This window comes from Aureobasidium pullulans (genome assembly GCF_000721785.1).
Source record: "Aureobasidium pullulans EXF-150 unplaced genomic scaffold scaffold_16, whole genome shotgun sequence".
In the NCBI taxonomy this organism is placed as follows: domain Eukaryota; kingdom Fungi; phylum Ascomycota; class Dothideomycetes; order Dothideales; family Saccotheciaceae; genus Aureobasidium; species Aureobasidium pullulans.
In genome coordinates, this window is record NW_021941036.1 from 422709 (window position 1) to 438351 (window position 15643).

General features: G+C 51.4%; 8 protein-coding genes across 8 annotated transcripts; 5 read left to right on the top strand and 3 right to left on the bottom strand.

Annotated features, from left to right (window-relative positions):
- The first annotated feature begins 948 nt into the window (after window positions 1–948).
- On the top strand, window positions 949–1886 carry M438DRAFT_67685 (uncharacterized protein). The gene has a single exon (XM_029910244.1). It carries the CDS (start codon window positions 1322–1324, stop codon window positions 1799–1801), a length of 480 nt encoding a protein of 159 aa, XP_029758222.1. The 5' UTR covers window positions 949–1321; the 3' UTR covers window positions 1802–1886.
- A 588-nt stretch (window positions 1887–2474) lies between these two features.
- M438DRAFT_323689 (oligosaccharide translocation protein RFT1) lies at window positions 2475–4333 on the bottom strand. Its single transcript, XM_029903022.1, has 3 exons — window positions 3590–4333; window positions 2816–3533; window positions 2475–2758 (listed from the first exon to the last, which is right to left on the bottom strand). The coding sequence occupies exons 1-3, from the start codon at window positions 4231–4233 to the stop codon at window positions 2543–2545; spliced, it is 1578 nt and encodes a 525-aa protein (XP_029758223.1). The 5' UTR covers window positions 4234–4333; the 3' UTR covers window positions 2475–2542.
- A 169-nt stretch (window positions 4334–4502) lies between these two features.
- On the top strand, window positions 4503–5216 carry M438DRAFT_323692 (acyl-CoA N-acyltransferase; the record flags this gene model as incomplete). Its single annotated transcript, XM_029903023.1, has 2 exons — window positions 4503–4621; window positions 4671–5216. The coding sequence occupies 2 exons, from the start codon at window positions 4503–4505 to the stop codon at window positions 5140–5142; spliced, it is 591 nt and encodes a 196-aa protein (XP_029758224.1). The 3' UTR covers window positions 5143–5216.
- A 318-nt stretch (window positions 5217–5534) lies between these two features.
- M438DRAFT_301740 (uncharacterized protein) lies at window positions 5535–7080 on the bottom strand. Its single transcript, XM_029902107.1, has 3 exons — window positions 6557–7080; window positions 6115–6489; window positions 5535–6051 (listed from the first exon to the last, which is right to left on the bottom strand). The coding sequence occupies exons 1-3, from the start codon at window positions 6643–6645 to the stop codon at window positions 5838–5840; spliced, it is 678 nt and encodes a 225-aa protein (XP_029758225.1). The 5' UTR covers window positions 6646–7080; the 3' UTR covers window positions 5535–5837.
- On the bottom strand, window positions 7060–8982 carry M438DRAFT_347729 (6-phosphogluconate dehydrogenase-like protein). The gene is made up of 3 exons (XM_029905972.1): window positions 8128–8982; window positions 7644–8072; window positions 7060–7581 (listed from the first exon to the last, which is right to left on the bottom strand). Exons 1-3 carry the CDS (start codon window positions 8689–8691, stop codon window positions 7141–7143), a joined length of 1434 nt encoding a protein of 477 aa, XP_029758226.1. The 5' UTR covers window positions 8692–8982; the 3' UTR covers window positions 7060–7140.
- A 437-nt stretch (window positions 8983–9419) lies between these two features.
- Window positions 9420–10107, top strand: M438DRAFT_347730 (uncharacterized protein). Its single transcript, XM_029905973.1, has 2 exons — window positions 9420–9972; window positions 10026–10107. Exon 1 carries the CDS (start codon window positions 9436–9438, stop codon window positions 9676–9678), a length of 243 nt encoding a protein of 80 aa, XP_029758227.1. The 5' UTR covers window positions 9420–9435; the 3' UTR covers window positions 9679–9972; window positions 10026–10107.
- Window positions 9994–11166, top strand: M438DRAFT_337564 (uncharacterized protein; the record flags this gene model as incomplete). The annotated part of the gene is made up of 2 exons (XM_029904002.1): window positions 9994–11100; window positions 11155–11166. 2 exons carry the CDS (start codon window positions 9994–9996, stop codon window positions 11164–11166), a joined length of 1119 nt encoding a protein of 372 aa, XP_029758228.1.
- Window positions 11167–12875: 1709 nt separating this feature from the next.
- On the top strand, window positions 12876–15068 carry M438DRAFT_382900 (uncharacterized protein; the record flags this gene model as incomplete). Its single annotated transcript, XM_029908924.1, has 5 exons — window positions 12876–13216; window positions 13270–13534; window positions 13568–13761; window positions 13798–13915; window positions 13949–15068. Exons 1-5 carry the CDS (start codon window positions 13141–13143, stop codon window positions 15066–15068), a joined length of 1773 nt encoding a protein of 590 aa, XP_029758229.1. The 5' UTR covers window positions 12876–13140.
- Between the last annotated feature and the right edge of the window lie 575 nt (window positions 15069–15643).

The window sequence follows — 15643 nt, forward strand, 5'->3', positions numbered from 1 at the left end:
TTGCCAGTGGGTATATGAAGGTTGGAAGAGAAGTGAAGCGACTTTGGGTCCTGAAGTGATGTGAGAGATCTGTTTTCACCGATTCATCTCGATGATGTCGTTTCTGGCAGTATCTCGAGTGAGCAGAACCAGTGAAGTGTCCCTTCGAGCGAGCATAGCACGTGAGATGGTCCTGCGCGTCGATAAACTCGCCTCTCAGAACTACTTCATGCTGCTTTGATTGATCACCTCCGTCTTTTCTACAACGACAACCCCTCGAAAGACACACTCTTTCTCCGTGTCCACCAGACAGCAGTAAGAAACGCAGTCTCGCGTCTCTCTTGCCTCCGTACTGACTCGAGTCACGACCGCAGGCTGTTCAATCGTCCATTGTTCACCTCCGTCTTTTCTATAACAACAACCCCTCGAAAGACGCACTCTTTCTCCGTGTCCACCTCCGTCTTTTCTACAACAACAACCCCTCGAAAGACGCACTCTTTCTCCGTGTCCACCTCCGTCTTTTCTACAACAACAACCCCTCGAAAGACGAACTCTTTCTCCGTGTCCACCAGACAGCAGTAAGTAATGCAGTCTCGCGTCTCTCTCTCTCGCCTCCGTACTAACTCGAGTCACGACCGCAGGCTGTTCAATCGTCCACAGACGCTCTATACAGCCTCCCTTTCGCCCTCGGGTCTAGGCGAACACGCAAACGAGGTCGACTCGAATACATACTGCAGGCTCCGTAGACAAACTTAGCAGTAAGTAACACAAGATCTATCATGTCGGCTCTCCGGCCCGTGAACTGACTCGACTCACGACCGCAGGCTGTTCAATCGTCCACAGACGCTCCATACAACCTCCCTTTCGCCCTCGGGTCCTAGCGAACACGCATACGAGGTCGACTTGAAGATATACCGCAGGCTCCGTAAACAAACTAGCAGTAAGTAACACAAGATCTGTCCTATCGTCTCTTCTACCTATTTATTGACTCGACTCACGACCGCAGGCTACTCAGTCGCTCTACTCGCCCCCGTCTACTCTCGGGTCTCTGCGAACACAAGAACGAGGCCGACTCGAATAGATACCACAGGCTCCGTCAAGTAACCAGCAGTAAGTAACAGGATCTACCATGTCGTCTCTCCCGGCTACGTACTGACTCAACTCACGACCGCAGACTACTCAATCGCTATACTCGCCCCGTCCCGTCTACTCACCCCCGCCTACTCTCGGGTCTCCACAAACACAAGAACGAGGCCGACTCGAATAGATAACGCAGGCTCCGAACAGACACATCCAGAACCATCTCACTTCGACCATCTCCAAGACAGCAAACCAACATACCATGCCTACTCCCTACGCCACATTCGACTTTAACATCGACTTTGCCGTTCCCGCCGCATCCCACCAACTCTGCATCATCAAATTCCTCTCCGTCCAAGACTACCCTTCCACCATTTGGATCAAAATTTTCCGCTACCGCTACGCCCGCGACATTCGCGTCTCTTTTTTCTTCATCTTCATCGTCAACGTCGACATATCTGGTCCCGTCAACGTCGACATGTCTGGTCCCGAGCCCGCTGCTGCTGCCCGTGGAGAGTTCATGCAGGGTGTGAACGGTCACGGACCTGATGGCAGAGCTCTGCCCGCTGGCGCCGCCGCTGCTGCCAGAATGGTTGATCAGGAGAACGAGGGTGCTGGACCCGGTATCGATGCCGACGCTGTTGTCTCGGGTACCGAACACGAGGACAAGAAGAAGTCGCTTCCTCGCCGTATCAAGGACAAGGTTAGCATGATGGCTAGCAAGATCATCAAGAAAACCTAAGCGTAAACACGCGGGAAATGTACAAATAGAGCAGAATCAATGGAAATGAGACAGATACCCCTGAAGAAAATGAACAATTACGCACACTATTTTGAGCTCTCATGTGCCAGTGAGCCCTGTTGTATGCTTGTAAAAAGGCAAGAGTGTTTTCAGATCTGTGTGTTTGTCCAAAGAAAGTGGCATTTTAGTACACTCTCACTGGACATTCTTCAAAAAACCAATTCGATTGTGCATTTTGATGCGTGTAATACAAGGTCTATTGGTAAGCTGGGATAAGCATTGATTTTTATTTAGTACCCCCTAAACAACTCCCTATCGCCATCTCATCGACAGAGTATATGTCAATAGTATGTTGCAAAATGCAAGATGTTTTTCATTTTGGCGTGTTTGTCCAAAGAGAGTATGTTGATATGCGGCTCTCACTGGACAAACGTACAAATATCAATTCAATTGTGCATTTTGATGTATAAACAAGGGGTATACTAGCAAGCTGGGATGAACACTACTTATCAAATAAGGCGCTAGCCTACTGTACCTCCCCTTACCGACCCCTACTTGCATCTCATTGACCAAACATATGCTAATAGTACGTTATAAAAATGCAAGATGATTTCCAGGACTCGCTAATTGTCCAGTGAAAGCAGTAGATATTCGCACTCTCTCTGGACATTCATCGGATTCCAAATTCAACTCTGCATTTTGACAGGGAGGTTTCGTAGACCTCTCTGTTGGTGGGGATGTCTATGGTCTGATCTGCTTATATACATGTACAAGGAATTTGCGCTCAGACACCGCTAGTACAAGCACAAAGACTCCAGTGATTGCTCCAATTCTGGCAAGTTCGCCGATGATACCATATCTTGACAGTAATCCAGTAGTCGCTTTGAAAATACTGGGCACCACAGCAGCGACGGCAATACTGACAGCCGAAGGCAAAATCTTTGTGACATCGAAAGCCTGTACAAAGCCATTAGCGACCAGTTCTGAAGAAGAACGCGGTGAAAGAAAATATACCTGTCCCCTCTTTGCGAAGAAAGATTTCACAAACGACAGGTTGAATAGGATTCTACATCCCATGTTGACGCAATTGGCCCACACCAAGCCCTTTGCTCCCATCTCCAGTACCCGCAGGAACAGATATGCAGAGCCAGCGAAGGCGGCGAAGAAACCACCCATCCATATTGATTGAGTGTAGAGCTGTGTGTTGTCTGCTACAGCAGCCACAAAGGCTTCAGAGACACCATTGAGGGCTAGAAGAGGAATGTAGTAGCAATAGCAGCCCAGCACTTCGCCAGCACCGGTGTCGGACCAGCGACTTCCTGCTACCAGGGAGAGAAGGACGGGTGCAGCGGTTGGACCCGCTGCGAAAGCAACCAGTGAAATTAGGGAATAGAATTTGAGGATCAAGGTCAACGTGGTGTTGGCTTGTGCGATGCCATTGCCAGATGCTTGTCGTTCTTTGGTCTTCTCTGCTGCGGAGGTTGGAGCGCAGAGTTTGGCGAAGAGGTTGCGGGAGGCTTCTTCAATGGGCTGGAAGAGCATGCGTGCGATCAGACCACCGTAGTTGGAGGAGAGAGCGTAAGCTCCTTGGTCTTGAAGGGATGCCAAAGATGCGATGAGTAGAGAGTCACCTTGGGTGAGCACATACTTGATGCTGGACTGGACCGTCAGACTCAAGGAGAGGTTGAGCAGAGGCTGCGAGAAGAGCGACAGCCAGAACTTTTCGGCTTTGCTATCATGAAAGTCAGCCCTGTCAATGCCACTTGAATTGTTCAAGCGTTATCCCACCTTTGAATGGCTCGAGGAAGCAAAGAGAAGCCCTCAGACTTCGCCACAAGAACAAGCCTTGCAGTGTATACAACCAACAATGATGCAGCATAAGCCAACTGCCCAGCAGCAAAAGGCAACACACCCAAATCTCTTCCCTGTCGACTCGCCCACACAACCAATCCAACAGTCGCAAATGTCTTCATAATAGTAGCGGCAGCTTCAGCGCCAGCGCGCACTTTGTACAGCATCTTCTGCTGAGCAGCCACGAAACTCGGTTCCGCCAACAACTCCACCATAGCCGCAACTCCATACACCCTCAATGACTGGACCAAGAATGGCACTTTGGGGACTTCGGTTTGGAGATATAGTTCTGCGAGTGCATAGCTGAGAGGAAGACCTGCCAGGATGGCCAGGTAGGACATGTTGATGACAGCTTGTGTGCCATCGGCTCTTCGTTGCAGTGCTACTCGCAGACTTTCGCGTGCAAAGTAGAGGACAGAGATGCAGTATAATTCCAGCTGTACATTGACTCCCAACAGTTCTGGGGACAAGAAGCGTAGTAAAATCTGATTTAGGGCGAAGGTAAGGGCACGGGACCCGATTTGGAGGAGGATGAGGAATGAGGCTCCTTTGGCCGATGCTGAGACGGCATTGTCGCTCATCTTTGTGGTCGTTGATGGTTTTCCAACCCCAGATTTCCCATTTGCTCTTTACAAAGTCCGACAAACAGTTGTTGGTCGTTTTGTTGGCGACACAAAGTCGAGGTTCGGAAACGTTGCGGAAGGAGCGATGATGCTGCAGACAGGGTGGCTCTGCGGACATGAACCCTGATGACTCAGGATCAACGTATTAATGGTCTTCCTACCTCGAGCGATAATAACTTCCAACACTCTTCTCCTCTGCGGAAACAGCAACTACAATTCATATCAAGATGGCTGAGGCTACTCAAGATCCCATAATCACAGAGAGGTTGATCCTCCGCAAATTGCAACCATCAGACGCAGATGCCGTTTTCAACATGATGCTCACACCTGCCACAATGCAATACACGTACAACAATCCCTCTACTACTCTCAATTCCTAAGCTAACAGATCACAGAACTCGTGCACCACTCACAGAACTCCACCAAGCATCAACCTACCTCTCCGAACGCTCCGGCCCTTCTATGTTCGGCGTATGCCTCAAACCCATTTCTAGCACACCAGAAACCCTCATCGGCATCCTCGGCAGTGTCACATTTCCAGAGATCGGGTACAGGTTCTCTCCCTCCCATGCCGGAAGAGGATATGCCACGGAAGCACTATTGGCATTCACACCCGCATTGTTCAAAATGATGCCTGCAGAGCAGAAATTCGCAGTCGCCCGTGTGGATGTGGAGAACGTGAGTAGTTTGAAGTTGTTGGAGAGGTGTGGATGGACGAGGGGAGAGGTGGAGGAGAGGGCTTATACGAGTGCGTTGCTGGGGGTGAGGGATGACGTGTGTTTTAGGATTGCTAGGGAGGGCTATAGGTTAGAAGATGTGCTGGGTCAAGAGGAGGATGATGGACCTCTTGTGCCTGACTTGCAATGAACCGCGACCTGTCGTAGAACGGAATGAAACAGGTTTATTAACGTTATAGACAAGCACAAACACATCAAAGCCCCTTTAGCTCAGTTGGTAGAGCGCGGCACTAGTAATGCCGAGGTCACCGGTTCGACTCCGTTAGGGGGCATCAATTGCTTTTGTTTATGGTCGTTGAGGAGGTTAAAAAGTATTTGTCGATTTTTGCTTCTGTTCCGGCATTTTTTTGGTGCTCAGGGGTCGGGGACGAAGCTTGCACAAACTGTGGGCACAAAGCTTTGTGCAAAGACCATCAATGTTGGGGAGCTTCGAGAACTTTAGTCACCGTCCGACAACATGAAATATGTGGAGGGTGTAGCGTATGGTCATGAGTCAAATGATGTATAACAAGTAAGAGAGACGGGGAGTCGGGTTCGTATTGTAGTTATGACAGAGAGCATGAAGTATGATTTGCTGGGTTCAGAGATAGGGAGGAAAGAGTTATACCTTGAAATAGAGCAATGAGACGAAGACATGAAGGTCATGGTCGAGAAAGTTGAACTTTGATATCAGATGTTGATTGCGCTGGAAAATGATGCCTGTAGACACCCTTGATTTATGATATTGGGTATGTATAGCCGGAACGCTTCGCTTGAGTTCATCTGAAGCATATGCACTGATGGCGCTCATGTGCCTTCTTCTCTTTTGCAAAGGGTAGGTATTTCTCAACCTCCCTTTCTAGGAGCGCCAGGGGGTGGTGTGCCTCCCTGAGCGGCGCGTTGAGCGATCTTTCTCCTCTCACCGTCCAAGATCATCTTGATCCTGTCGAGAGCCTGGTCCTTGCCCTTGGGAGCCTTGCAGTCGTTTACAGTGTATGGCGGACTAATGATCACCGAATCACTGACGACAATCTCTTGCTCGTGCCAGCGAGTAGGGAGCCTGTTGTAGCAGGAATGTTAGCAATGGCCTTATGCGCATGGGTATAGGTGTATAGAAACGCACATTCTCTTTAAGGCATCGTAGATCTGCTGAGCCTCACGAGTGACGCCCTTGCCCTTGTTGGCTTCTTGATCGCGCAATTGACGGATCTTGGCCTCTTCACGTTCGCGCAACTTCTTGATGTCCACGGCAGCGACAGGTGGTTGCACAGCACTGATGGTCTGCTTGGCCGAGTTCGGGTCTAGCGACAGGATTTCGAAGGTGGAGATGTGCTTGATGGGGATGATGTGGTAGTCGCCGGGCTGGTTGGAGAGGGTGGATGACGGGTTCGGGGGAGCAGGAGCGGTGTTTATGGCGACGACATTGAGCATAGGGCATGCAGTGAAGAGCGTGCCCTGTAGAGTCTGCGAGTGTGGCGCGACGGTCGTGATCTTGACACTGTGGTTGGGCGCATGGTTAGTCCTTGAATCGGCACAGGACAGGGGTTCGTTCTGTATCGACGTACCGAGCGCCAATGGCGGCTGCTAGGCTGTCGATGGCCTCTGGCACCTGTCCAGCGCTGGCCTTGCCCGTGTTGCGCTTGACGTCGGCCATGATATCGAGAGGTGATGTCGTCGGCACCCCGCTGTTGCTGTGGATGGCCTTCACCAACGTTCCGGAGTTAATGTCACTTGCGCCGTGCCCGGAGAGAATATCAAGGCATGCGTAGTCGGTCAAAAACAGTAACAAATGAGTGACGGAGAAGATAGAACGTAAATCGAAAGAGGAGCGATGCGCTCTCGCTCTCAACTTGGGAGGGAATCATGAGACTGCCGTCAACTCCCCACCCGCATCCACGCCTGACATGCCACAATCAACAGCCTCAACATTTGTATCACGTATTAAGACCATCACCACTCTTCTCGGCACAATCGCTCAATGAATTTGTTCCATAGGAAAATGTGTATCATTTTTAACTGTAAAAGAAATTGCTTGTTCATGACTATTGGGGGTTATCTTTCGTTGCACTACGCATAGCAAGAGACGGATGCCTTTACGGCCCATCTGTATCTCTGCCACTCTTCTTCCGTCGTCTCATCATTTCTGCGCTTAAGCGTTGTAGGTAGAGGCGGAAACGTTACCACCACGGCCGGTCCAGTTGACGTGGATGTCCTTGCCCTCGGGGTACTTGTCGTTGGCGAACTCGGGCTTGATCTTGAAGGTGTGGGCACCGAAGTAGTCACGCTGGGCCTGGAGGAGGTTGGCGGGGAGGTTCTCGGCACGGTAACCGTCGTAGAAGGACAGAGCGGTGCTGAAGCAGGGGGTGGGGATACCCCAGAGGGCGCCCTTGGAGACGACGTTTCTCCAGCCCTCCTGTGCGTTGTGGATGGCCTTGTTGAAGAAGTCGTCGAAGAGGAGGTTCTCGAGGTCGGGGTTGTTGCGGTAGGCAGTGGTAATGTCCTTGAGGAAGACGGAGCGGATGATGCAGCCACCGCGCCACATGAGGGCGATCTCGGGCTTGTTGAGCTTCCAGCTGTACTCCTTGGCGGCCTGCGATAATGTGTTAGAATTGTATGATGATGAGAAGAGAACTTCCATGGATATCGACTTACGTTCTGCATGAGCATGAAGCCCTGGGCGTACGAGATGATCTTGGAGGCGTAAAGGGCCTGCTCAAGGTCGTCGATGAACTTCTGCTTGTCACCAGAGAAGTTGGGGCTGGGGCCCTGGAGGAGCTTGGAGGCACGGCCACGCTCCTGCTTGAGGGAAGACAGGCAGCGAGAGAAGACAGACTCGCCGATGAGGGTGACGGGCATGCCGAGGTCGAGAGCGTTGATGGCGGTCCACTTGCCGGTACCCTTCTGGCCAGCAGAGTCCATGATCTTCTCGAGAAGAGGCGAACCGTCCTCGTCGTTGAAGTAGAGAATGTCACGGGTGATCTCAACAAGGAAGGAGTCAAGGACACCCTTGTTCCACTGGGCGAAGATATCACCCATCTCCTTGTTGGAGAGACCAAGACCACGCTTCATGATGTCGTAGGCCTATGGGAAATCAGAAAATCGTTCACATCGTAACAACTTCAAATTCACAACTTACCTCGCAAATGAGCTGCATGTCACCGTACTCGATACCGTTGTGAACCATCTTGACGTAGTGACCAGCACCCTCGTCACCAACCCACTGGCAGCAGGCCTCACCGTCAGACTTGGCGGAGATGCCCTGGAGGACATCCTTGATGTAGGGCCAGGCCTCGGCGTTACCACCGGGCATGATCGAGGGACCGTAACGGGCACCCTCCTCACCACCAGAAACACCGGTACCGACGAAACGGATACCCTTGGAGGCGAGGTACTTGGTACGGCGGTTGGTGTCGGGGTAGTGAGAGTTACCACCGTCAATGATGATGTCGCCCTCCTCGATACCACCCTCGTTAAGGAGGAGCTCAATGAAGTCGTCGACGGGCTTGCCGGCCATGACGAGCATCATCATACGGCGGGGCTTCTTGAGCTTGGCGCAGAACTCCTTGATGGAGTGAGCACCAACAATCGACTTGCCCTTGGCCTCGTTCTCGAGGAAGCGGTCAACCTTGGCGACAGTGCGGTTGAAAGCAACAACATTGAAGCCGTGGTCGGCAGCGTTGAGGATCAGGTTCTGACCCATGACGGCCAGACCGATGAGACCGAAGTCTCCGCTGTGGAAGAAGGCATGTCAGCTACAGCTACAGCTTTGCTATGGTACATGGTTGGAGAAGCTATGCTGTTGACGGAGCTTTTCTGCTGCTGGCATTGATGGGTGGCAACAACATTGTCGTGTTGTGTATACCGGCAACGGAATGCAGCGGAAGAAATGTTTTGGTGGGATGGTGGGGCAGAGTGGGATGGATGGTGAATGTTGGATGATCAACTTACACAGCAGTTTCGGAAGACATTGTGGTGGTGTTGGAGTGTTTGAGTTGGGAAGAGAGGCTAAGAAGTCTCCGGGCGGCTTGAGGCTTTTAAAGAAGACGCGGTGTCAGTGGAGATTGTGTGAGGGAGAGAGATGATGCGGCCGGAGGTGTTGAAAAAGCAGCCCAACACCTTTCGGAAAGGTTACTAACGCGGAGGGGCCAAGGTGGCATTGACCCTAAAGTGTGCTAAACATTACATGCTCTGTCAGCGTCTCTCGATGCCGCAGCAGCCCCGAACGACGGTTGTACTCACTGTTTGGGGTTTCGGCGTGAGGCCTGGTGATGATGCAGATATGCAGAGGCTCGAGTTCTTTGTCAATCACTGGACACGAATGATATTTGCCAACTAGGTAGGTAGCTGCCTGTCTCGGCGCCCTTCGTCGACTCCATCCCCCTCCTTCTTTACAACCGACCAACGCCGACGCTAATTTGATGAGTACCTTCCCGATGGAACGCCGATGACGGATGTTTACCGATCGTTCTTGCTCAACCTGCCCATAGACTACGCTAGACGTCACTTCCCGCCGACTGCCTTGCGTCCGTGCTCACCGTCTCGTCGCAGAGAGCTGCCATCTCAAACACCATCACCGCCTGAGAGAGTCGTTGGCAAATCAAACGCCGACGGGGCTACATTCTCATCAAACATCCATCTGTTCAGCCTCTTTCTCGCGAGCTCCTGTCTAGCAACTCTTCGCGGGTAATTTTCCGACGGACCATATCGTGTTTCGGCTTCTCTCAGCTTCTTCGCGCCTTTCGCGTTTCGACCCAGCCGACCGGAACCCCGGACTTATTTTCTATCTCCTTGCTTTGCACTCCTTCCACATTCGGACTGCTCGGTACTTTGTCAAGACTCGTACTTCGATCCACTCAAGGCATACCATTGTCATCACCTGCTTCGATATCTCGAACAGCTGCGCACATAGCGACTTGACCGAAAATTTCCATCACTGGCGATCTATTGAACTCTTTGTGAGGAAGGGGAAAAAACTTTCAACGTAGGCATATCCTTGATCATCATGTCGCACCCGACTCAAGGACCTTCCACCAGCCAGTCCAACTCAGCGCGCTCTACGCCGCAACCACCGGCCAACCTCCCAGCCCGACCTCCTCCATCCGCCGTGTCTCAGCCTGCGCGCAATGTCGCTGCCTTCAGTGGTTTCAAGCCGCGCGCTGTGGCCGCGCCTGCAGCTGCCGCTCCAGCTCCATACGCTGCGCCAGCCATGAACTATCCCGCACAGTACTCGGCCGCTCCAGCCTCGCAATCCTACTACCCTCCCTCATACTCCGCAGCGCCAGCTAGCCAGCCGTACTACGCCGGTGCTTCTTACCCAGGCGCTGCTGCCTATCCCGCCCAAGCGCAATACACCGACACTCCTCCTCAGATTAAGAATCCCTTCGCACCTCCACCAGCAGCAGGTCAAGGCTCTCTTTACGGTAATGGCGGTTACGATCCAGAACTAGAGGCTCAGATCCAGCAGTGGCAGAGCGCGTACACAAACAAGGACGACCCTTCAAAGACGGCCAACAAGGGCGCTCCTACAGGAAATGCGAACACCATTCCGCTCGGTGCCAACAGAGCTCAGCCTACCACGTCCACTGTCTCTGCTGGTCCCGTGGCCCCTGTCGATACATCGGGAAAGCAGCAGACTGTTCTCCGTGAAGGAGGTGGTCAGAAGTGGGAAGATCCTACTCTGCTCGAATGGGGCACGCACCCGCGCTTGTTCGTTGGTAACCTTGCAGGTGAAGTGACTGACGAATCTTTGCTGAAGGCTTTTGCCAAATACCCCTCGGTTCAGAAAGCTCGCGTCATTCGCGACAAGCGTACCACCAAGAGCAAAGGCTTCGGTTTCGTCAGCTTGGCCGATACAGATGAGTTCTTCCAGGCCGCAAAAGAGATGCAGGGCAAGTACATTGGCAGCCATCCAGTCTTGATCAAACGTGCCGAAACCGAGATCAAGACTGTCGTGAAGAAAGACAACAACCGCTACAACAAGAATAACAAGAACAAGAACAACAACAACAAAGACAAGGTCAAGGAAGACAAGGGTCCTCTCGGAGCCAACACCGGTGCCGGCATTCAAAAGAAGCAGGCCAACAAAGCTACTGGTGGTGGTCAGTTCAAGGTTAGTAACAAATCCCACTGCCCCTCCAAAGCTGTTGCTAACGCTCCCTTGCAGTTGCTTGGATAATTTCGACTACACATTGGTCCCGGACAATTGAGAATATGGTATTAGCGAAGGCGCTTGGGGAGTTTTGCAAGGCGGTGCCTTTTACCGGCGAGTTATACCTTTCCGAAAAATGCACTAATTGAACAAAGACTGTCTGACTGTTCCAGCATCACGATGCCTTTCTTCTGCCACTTTGTCCTGTGAGAGAAGCATGTTTCTCCCGCTCAGGTACGCCTGTAAGTGCTTACTTTTGCCCGTACTGTAAAGTATCGCCATTGTGAACATTGTTGTGAACCACATTTCGACCGCAAGAATCCTTCTACATAGGGTGACAGGGCAACAGTCTACCGAAAGATTGGTCTTTGACTTTATCAGTCTTCCGGATCATCTCGAGCCACTGTAAATTGTCTTTAGCCGCGGTGAGATCTAGTTCATCCGCCTATTCATCAAGCCAGCCTCGTGGTGGGGGCTAAACATTGAACAAAGACCACTTCAAGATTCTGGGTGCATGAACAATGCCAACCATTTAGGATCTGTCATTGTAAAGAATAGTCAATGATAGTCTAGGCGTTCCCGCGGAAAAGCTCAAGAGGGCAAGATTCAATATCTATCTTTATCTTTATCGCGTTGTGTTGTCTTTGCGCCGCAGCATGCTGCGACTCCTCGGAGAGTTTCTCCATCCTTCTTTCCGTTCAACAGAAGAACTGTATGAATGCACGATTTGGCTACATGTTCTACAGTCACGGAATGCAGTTTCGCCGTCAAGTCATGAGCGCGTACATGTTTCGTTGGGGCGCGGTTTTGATTGTTTGGCGCCCGGAATAAAACAATCGAGGACATCGGCTCCCCCACTTGCGAGTCGAAGCCGAGCAAACGTGCCGAGCCCGAGAAAGCGTCGCTGTTCTCTCGGCCTTTAGACTTGCGGAGGACGCCTTCCACTCTTCCTCCAACAATGTTCATATGCCGATGCTAGAGACCGCGAATTTAAGTACTGGGGCGTTGACTGCCGTCTGGCTGGAGAGGCTTTGGTCGGTCGTCGAGCGAGCTCGGGCGACATCGAGAGATGTTGAATGTTGATGACCACCAGTCTGATTACCATCGCTCATGTCTTTGAACAGGCTTTGAAGCAATGACAAGCCGAGAAGTCAAGCGACCTGGTTGCTCACGAACAGCTGTTGAACGAGAATGCTGTCGATAGAAGGCGGGAATCGTAGCTACGACCTGTTGGTAATTTGTACATCATCTCCGAGGTCAAGTTTCACTCGAAGCTGCCTTGATGGTGCTTTGCTTTGCTTTCCGTCAGACTGAGGACAAAATCTCGGAAAGCTTGAATCTCCCAACGACTAGGAGATTGGGGCCAGCGCTCGAGGTGCCTATCCCTGCTTGACAGCTGGGGAGTTATTCACAGGCCATAAGGTGGCTGGATGAACCCGCGGCGATACAACGCTTGCGAGAACTTCCTCTATCAGACATGGGCTGCCACAATATCATTCAAGATCTCGAGTGGGTAGTGAATGAACTTATAGTCATGAGTATCCTCAGGTACCATTCAGTAATCAGCACGTGGCTGACGAGGCTAGCAGTTCGCAGGTCGTTTGTCATTCTCGCAAGCAGGTACACAGCATGTCAGAGAACGTCACCCTCCAAGAAATGCTTACGACTCGAGGTTGAACACAATCATTGTACCACTAATATTAGGTCGCGCCAAAACGAACGCGGCTAACCAACTCGAAGGATTCATTCGAGAGGCTGTGCCTTAAGAGCCGCAGCCAGCTTAATTCTGCAGGCGATTTGCGAACCAACACCCCAGTGCAGTAAATAGCACCACATGCTAATTCGTCTCCTAGCCATGTTGTACCCTTCTACCAGTCTGCGAGATAATGGAATTCTCTTCATGCAAAAGAAAGGCTAGGTCCATGACATGACCTCTTTCTTTGCCTCTTTCTTTGTTTTGCAATTGCTCATATTCATTTCATCCCCTTTATCTACGCCATCATGTGGCTTAGAAAGATGCTCTGGTTCTTTGTGTGGATTCAGTTCCATCAAGTAGCGGCCTTCAAAGGAGTCTACAGTAAGGCTTCTGATGAACAAAGGTGGTCGATCAACGCTTATATGCCCTTTCAGCATGGCGAAACTTCACCTTCTCCCCTAGATCTTCCTCAAACAACCAATCTACCACATTCACTACAATCATATCAACCTCAACACAATCGAGCACAATATCCTCGAACCCTAACGAAACAATACTTGCAACGTCTACAATCCACTCTTTCACTACTGTTGTTTCATACACGACAATACTTGCAGACCCGTCATTGTCTGCATCTATAAGCAATAAGACTTCAACCGCAAATCTGAATAGCTCAACTTCCTTGACGACATCGAGCTTGTCTCTGTCGTCTAACATCACTACCGCAATCAGTTCTTCGAGCACAGCCTCCTCATTGCCGACAACAATGTCTACCTCTACGCTGACCAGTGATACCGCTACCAAGCAGTCGCTCTCGTCCTCGTCGTCCTCTGTTTCCCCGACAACGTCACCAATCTCAAGTACAGCCACTGCGCTTCTGCTTTTGACTTCCGCAACTGCTGCAGTCAGCCAAGCTATCACACCAGGTGTAGCTGCTGATTCTTCGAACACCTCGTTACAAGTGGTCGCAGCAGCGTCTTCGAGTGGTGTCTCTACTCCTGCTTCGTCAACATCTGCTGCTACCACCTCGACTCCACAAGCATCGACATCCGCGACAACAGAAGCAGTAGCTTCTTCTTCGTCACAAATCGCATCAGGGGCAACCCCGAGCAGCGCATCGGGAGCCAATTCTGCCACAACGTCTCCCAGTACGAGCGATGCCATCCCGGGTACTACGAGTACAACCACGATTCCAACTCCATCTACCGAAACCAGCTCTACAACAACCTCAACGGTGCCTAGTAGCACAGAGAGTTCGATTATTTCGAGCAGTTCGAGCAGCGTGAGCATCACCAGCAGCACAACCAGCATAGCATCAATCTTGACTGCCTCTGGATCACCGACTATCAGTCCGACAACAACCAGCAGTGCGATTCCGTCGTCCATTCTCATTCTCCCCACGACTACCCCTCCTTCATCGTCCTCGAGCACCAGTTCGTCGTCTTCAACAACCTCCACCGCAACTGCAACCATTTCATCGGACAGTAGCAACACCACTGCCAGTGCAACCACCTCAAAGTCGACATCCAACCATCTCTCATCCCAAGAGATAGCCGGAATATCCTTCGGCGCCGTCGCAGCAGCAGCTATCTTCTCTCTCCTCCTCTTTGCCCTTTACCGCCGCCGTCGTGCCCGTCAAGCCGCCGCAGCCGCAGCGGCCAACGACAAACATAACTCGTTTCCCGAGAGCGCCTGGCTCTACGACCCCCGCATGACACCTTCACCTCCGTCCGCCGCTGCAATCGCTGCCTCCCATAACCATACCCCCAGTGTAATCAGCAGCATGCACTCCAGCATCTCCAGCAGCGCAAGCAGAAGAGACACCACTCTCCTCTCCGCCATCGCAACACCAGCCCTGCTTCCTCAACGCCAAACCAGCAATCACATCGGTAGAGCCTTGACCTCCAACCCTCCCGTTTCTGCGGCTTCAAAACGCCATCGTATCTCCTCTTCGGTGCCGGAGTTTAAACTTCTGCCTAAGACACCTTCGGCTGCGGCAGCGGATGCTACACCTCTACAGACAAAACGCGAATCTCTTCCTGCGATCTTGAAGATTGGACATGGAGGAAAGAGCAGACCTGTCACTGTGGCTCCTGCGGCTGCTGGGCCGTCGGTGTTGGGATCTAGTCCGAATAAACCTCTACCTCCCAGACCGGTCATTGCTGCCAAGGATAGACCGTTTAGCTTTGAAGCTGGCGATGATGGAGCTCAGCAGTTTGGGATTGCGAAGTAAGAGGGTAAAAGAGGAGGAGAAGGAAAACGGTGGAAGATTAGTAAAGTAGAAGGATGGGAACGCTCAAGCGTATGGCATGATGCGGTTGCGTTTGATACCCCTTTTGCTTTTTTTGATTCTGTAGTTCTAAAGTCATACTTTTCTTTCTTATGATCTTGTTTGCTCCTTTTGTATTGTCGTTGTGTCTTTCGCGGATCAGTCAGAAAAGTGCCATACGGATGGCATGTCAGTTGTACCAAACACTCACACTCTGTAGTCCGATAGTTGAGTAGACTCTGCACCAGAAGAGAAGAACCCTACCGAGGTATACTCGAAGACAACCCAACTGTCGACAGTGAGATGGCTTGCACTGTCCGATTATCCTACAAAGACTGACTTCTATTCCATCACCTCGACCTGTTGGATGTGTTCTCCTGCGTGCACTCATATCGGATGACCTACTGATGAACTCGAACTCGGATATTGCTGCCTCCTTCATCGAGTCGGAGCCTGAGTCGCGTCGTTTGCTGCCTTTGTCGGTGTTGATCGCTTCCTTCCACAAGACTTCTCCTGTCTCCACGGCCATTTTGGATTTT

Bases quoted from the DNA above. Each gene is read 5' to 3' on its own strand.
- M438DRAFT_67685 (XM_029910244.1), top strand. From the start codon at position 1,322: ATGCCTACTCCCTACGCCACATTCGACTTTAACATCGACTTTGCCGTT.
- M438DRAFT_323689 (XM_029903022.1), bottom strand. From the start codon at position 4,233: ATGAGCGACAATGCCGTCTCAGCATCGGCCAAAGGAGCCTCATTCCTC. The intron at 3,534-3,589 runs GTGGGATAACGC...CTTTCATGATAG, and splicing joins CTTCCTCGAGCCATTCAAAG to CAAAGCCGAAAAGTTCTGGC. The intron at 2,759-2,815 runs GTATATTTTCTT...GGCTTTGTACAG, and splicing joins TCTTCGCAAAGAGGGGACAG to GCTTTCGATGTCACAAAGAT.
- M438DRAFT_301740 (XM_029902107.1), bottom strand. From the start codon at position 6,645: ATGGCCGACGTCAAGCGCAACACGGGCAAGGCCAGCGCTGGACAGGTG. The intron at 6,490-6,556 runs GTACGTCGATAC...GCCCAACCACAG, and splicing joins GCAGCCGCCATTGGCGCTCG to TGTCAAGATCACGACCGTCG. The intron at 6,052-6,114 runs GTGCGTTTCTAT...CTGCTACAACAG, and splicing joins TACGATGCCTTAAAGAGAAT to GCTCCCTACTCGCTGGCACG.
- M438DRAFT_347729 (XM_029905972.1), bottom strand. From the start codon at position 8,691: ATGGGTCAGAACCTGATCCTCAACGCTGCCGACCACGGCTTCAATGTT. The intron at 8,073-8,127 runs GTAAGTTGTGAA...GATTTCCCATAG, and splicing joins ACATGCAGCTCATTTGCGAG to GCCTACGACATCATGAAGCG. The intron at 7,582-7,643 runs GTAAGTCGATAT...ACATTATCGCAG, and splicing joins GCTTCATGCTCATGCAGAAC to GCCGCCAAGGAGTACAGCTG.
- M438DRAFT_347730 (XM_029905973.1), top strand. From the start codon at position 9,436: ATGACGGATGTTTACCGATCGTTCTTGCTCAACCTGCCCATAGACTAC.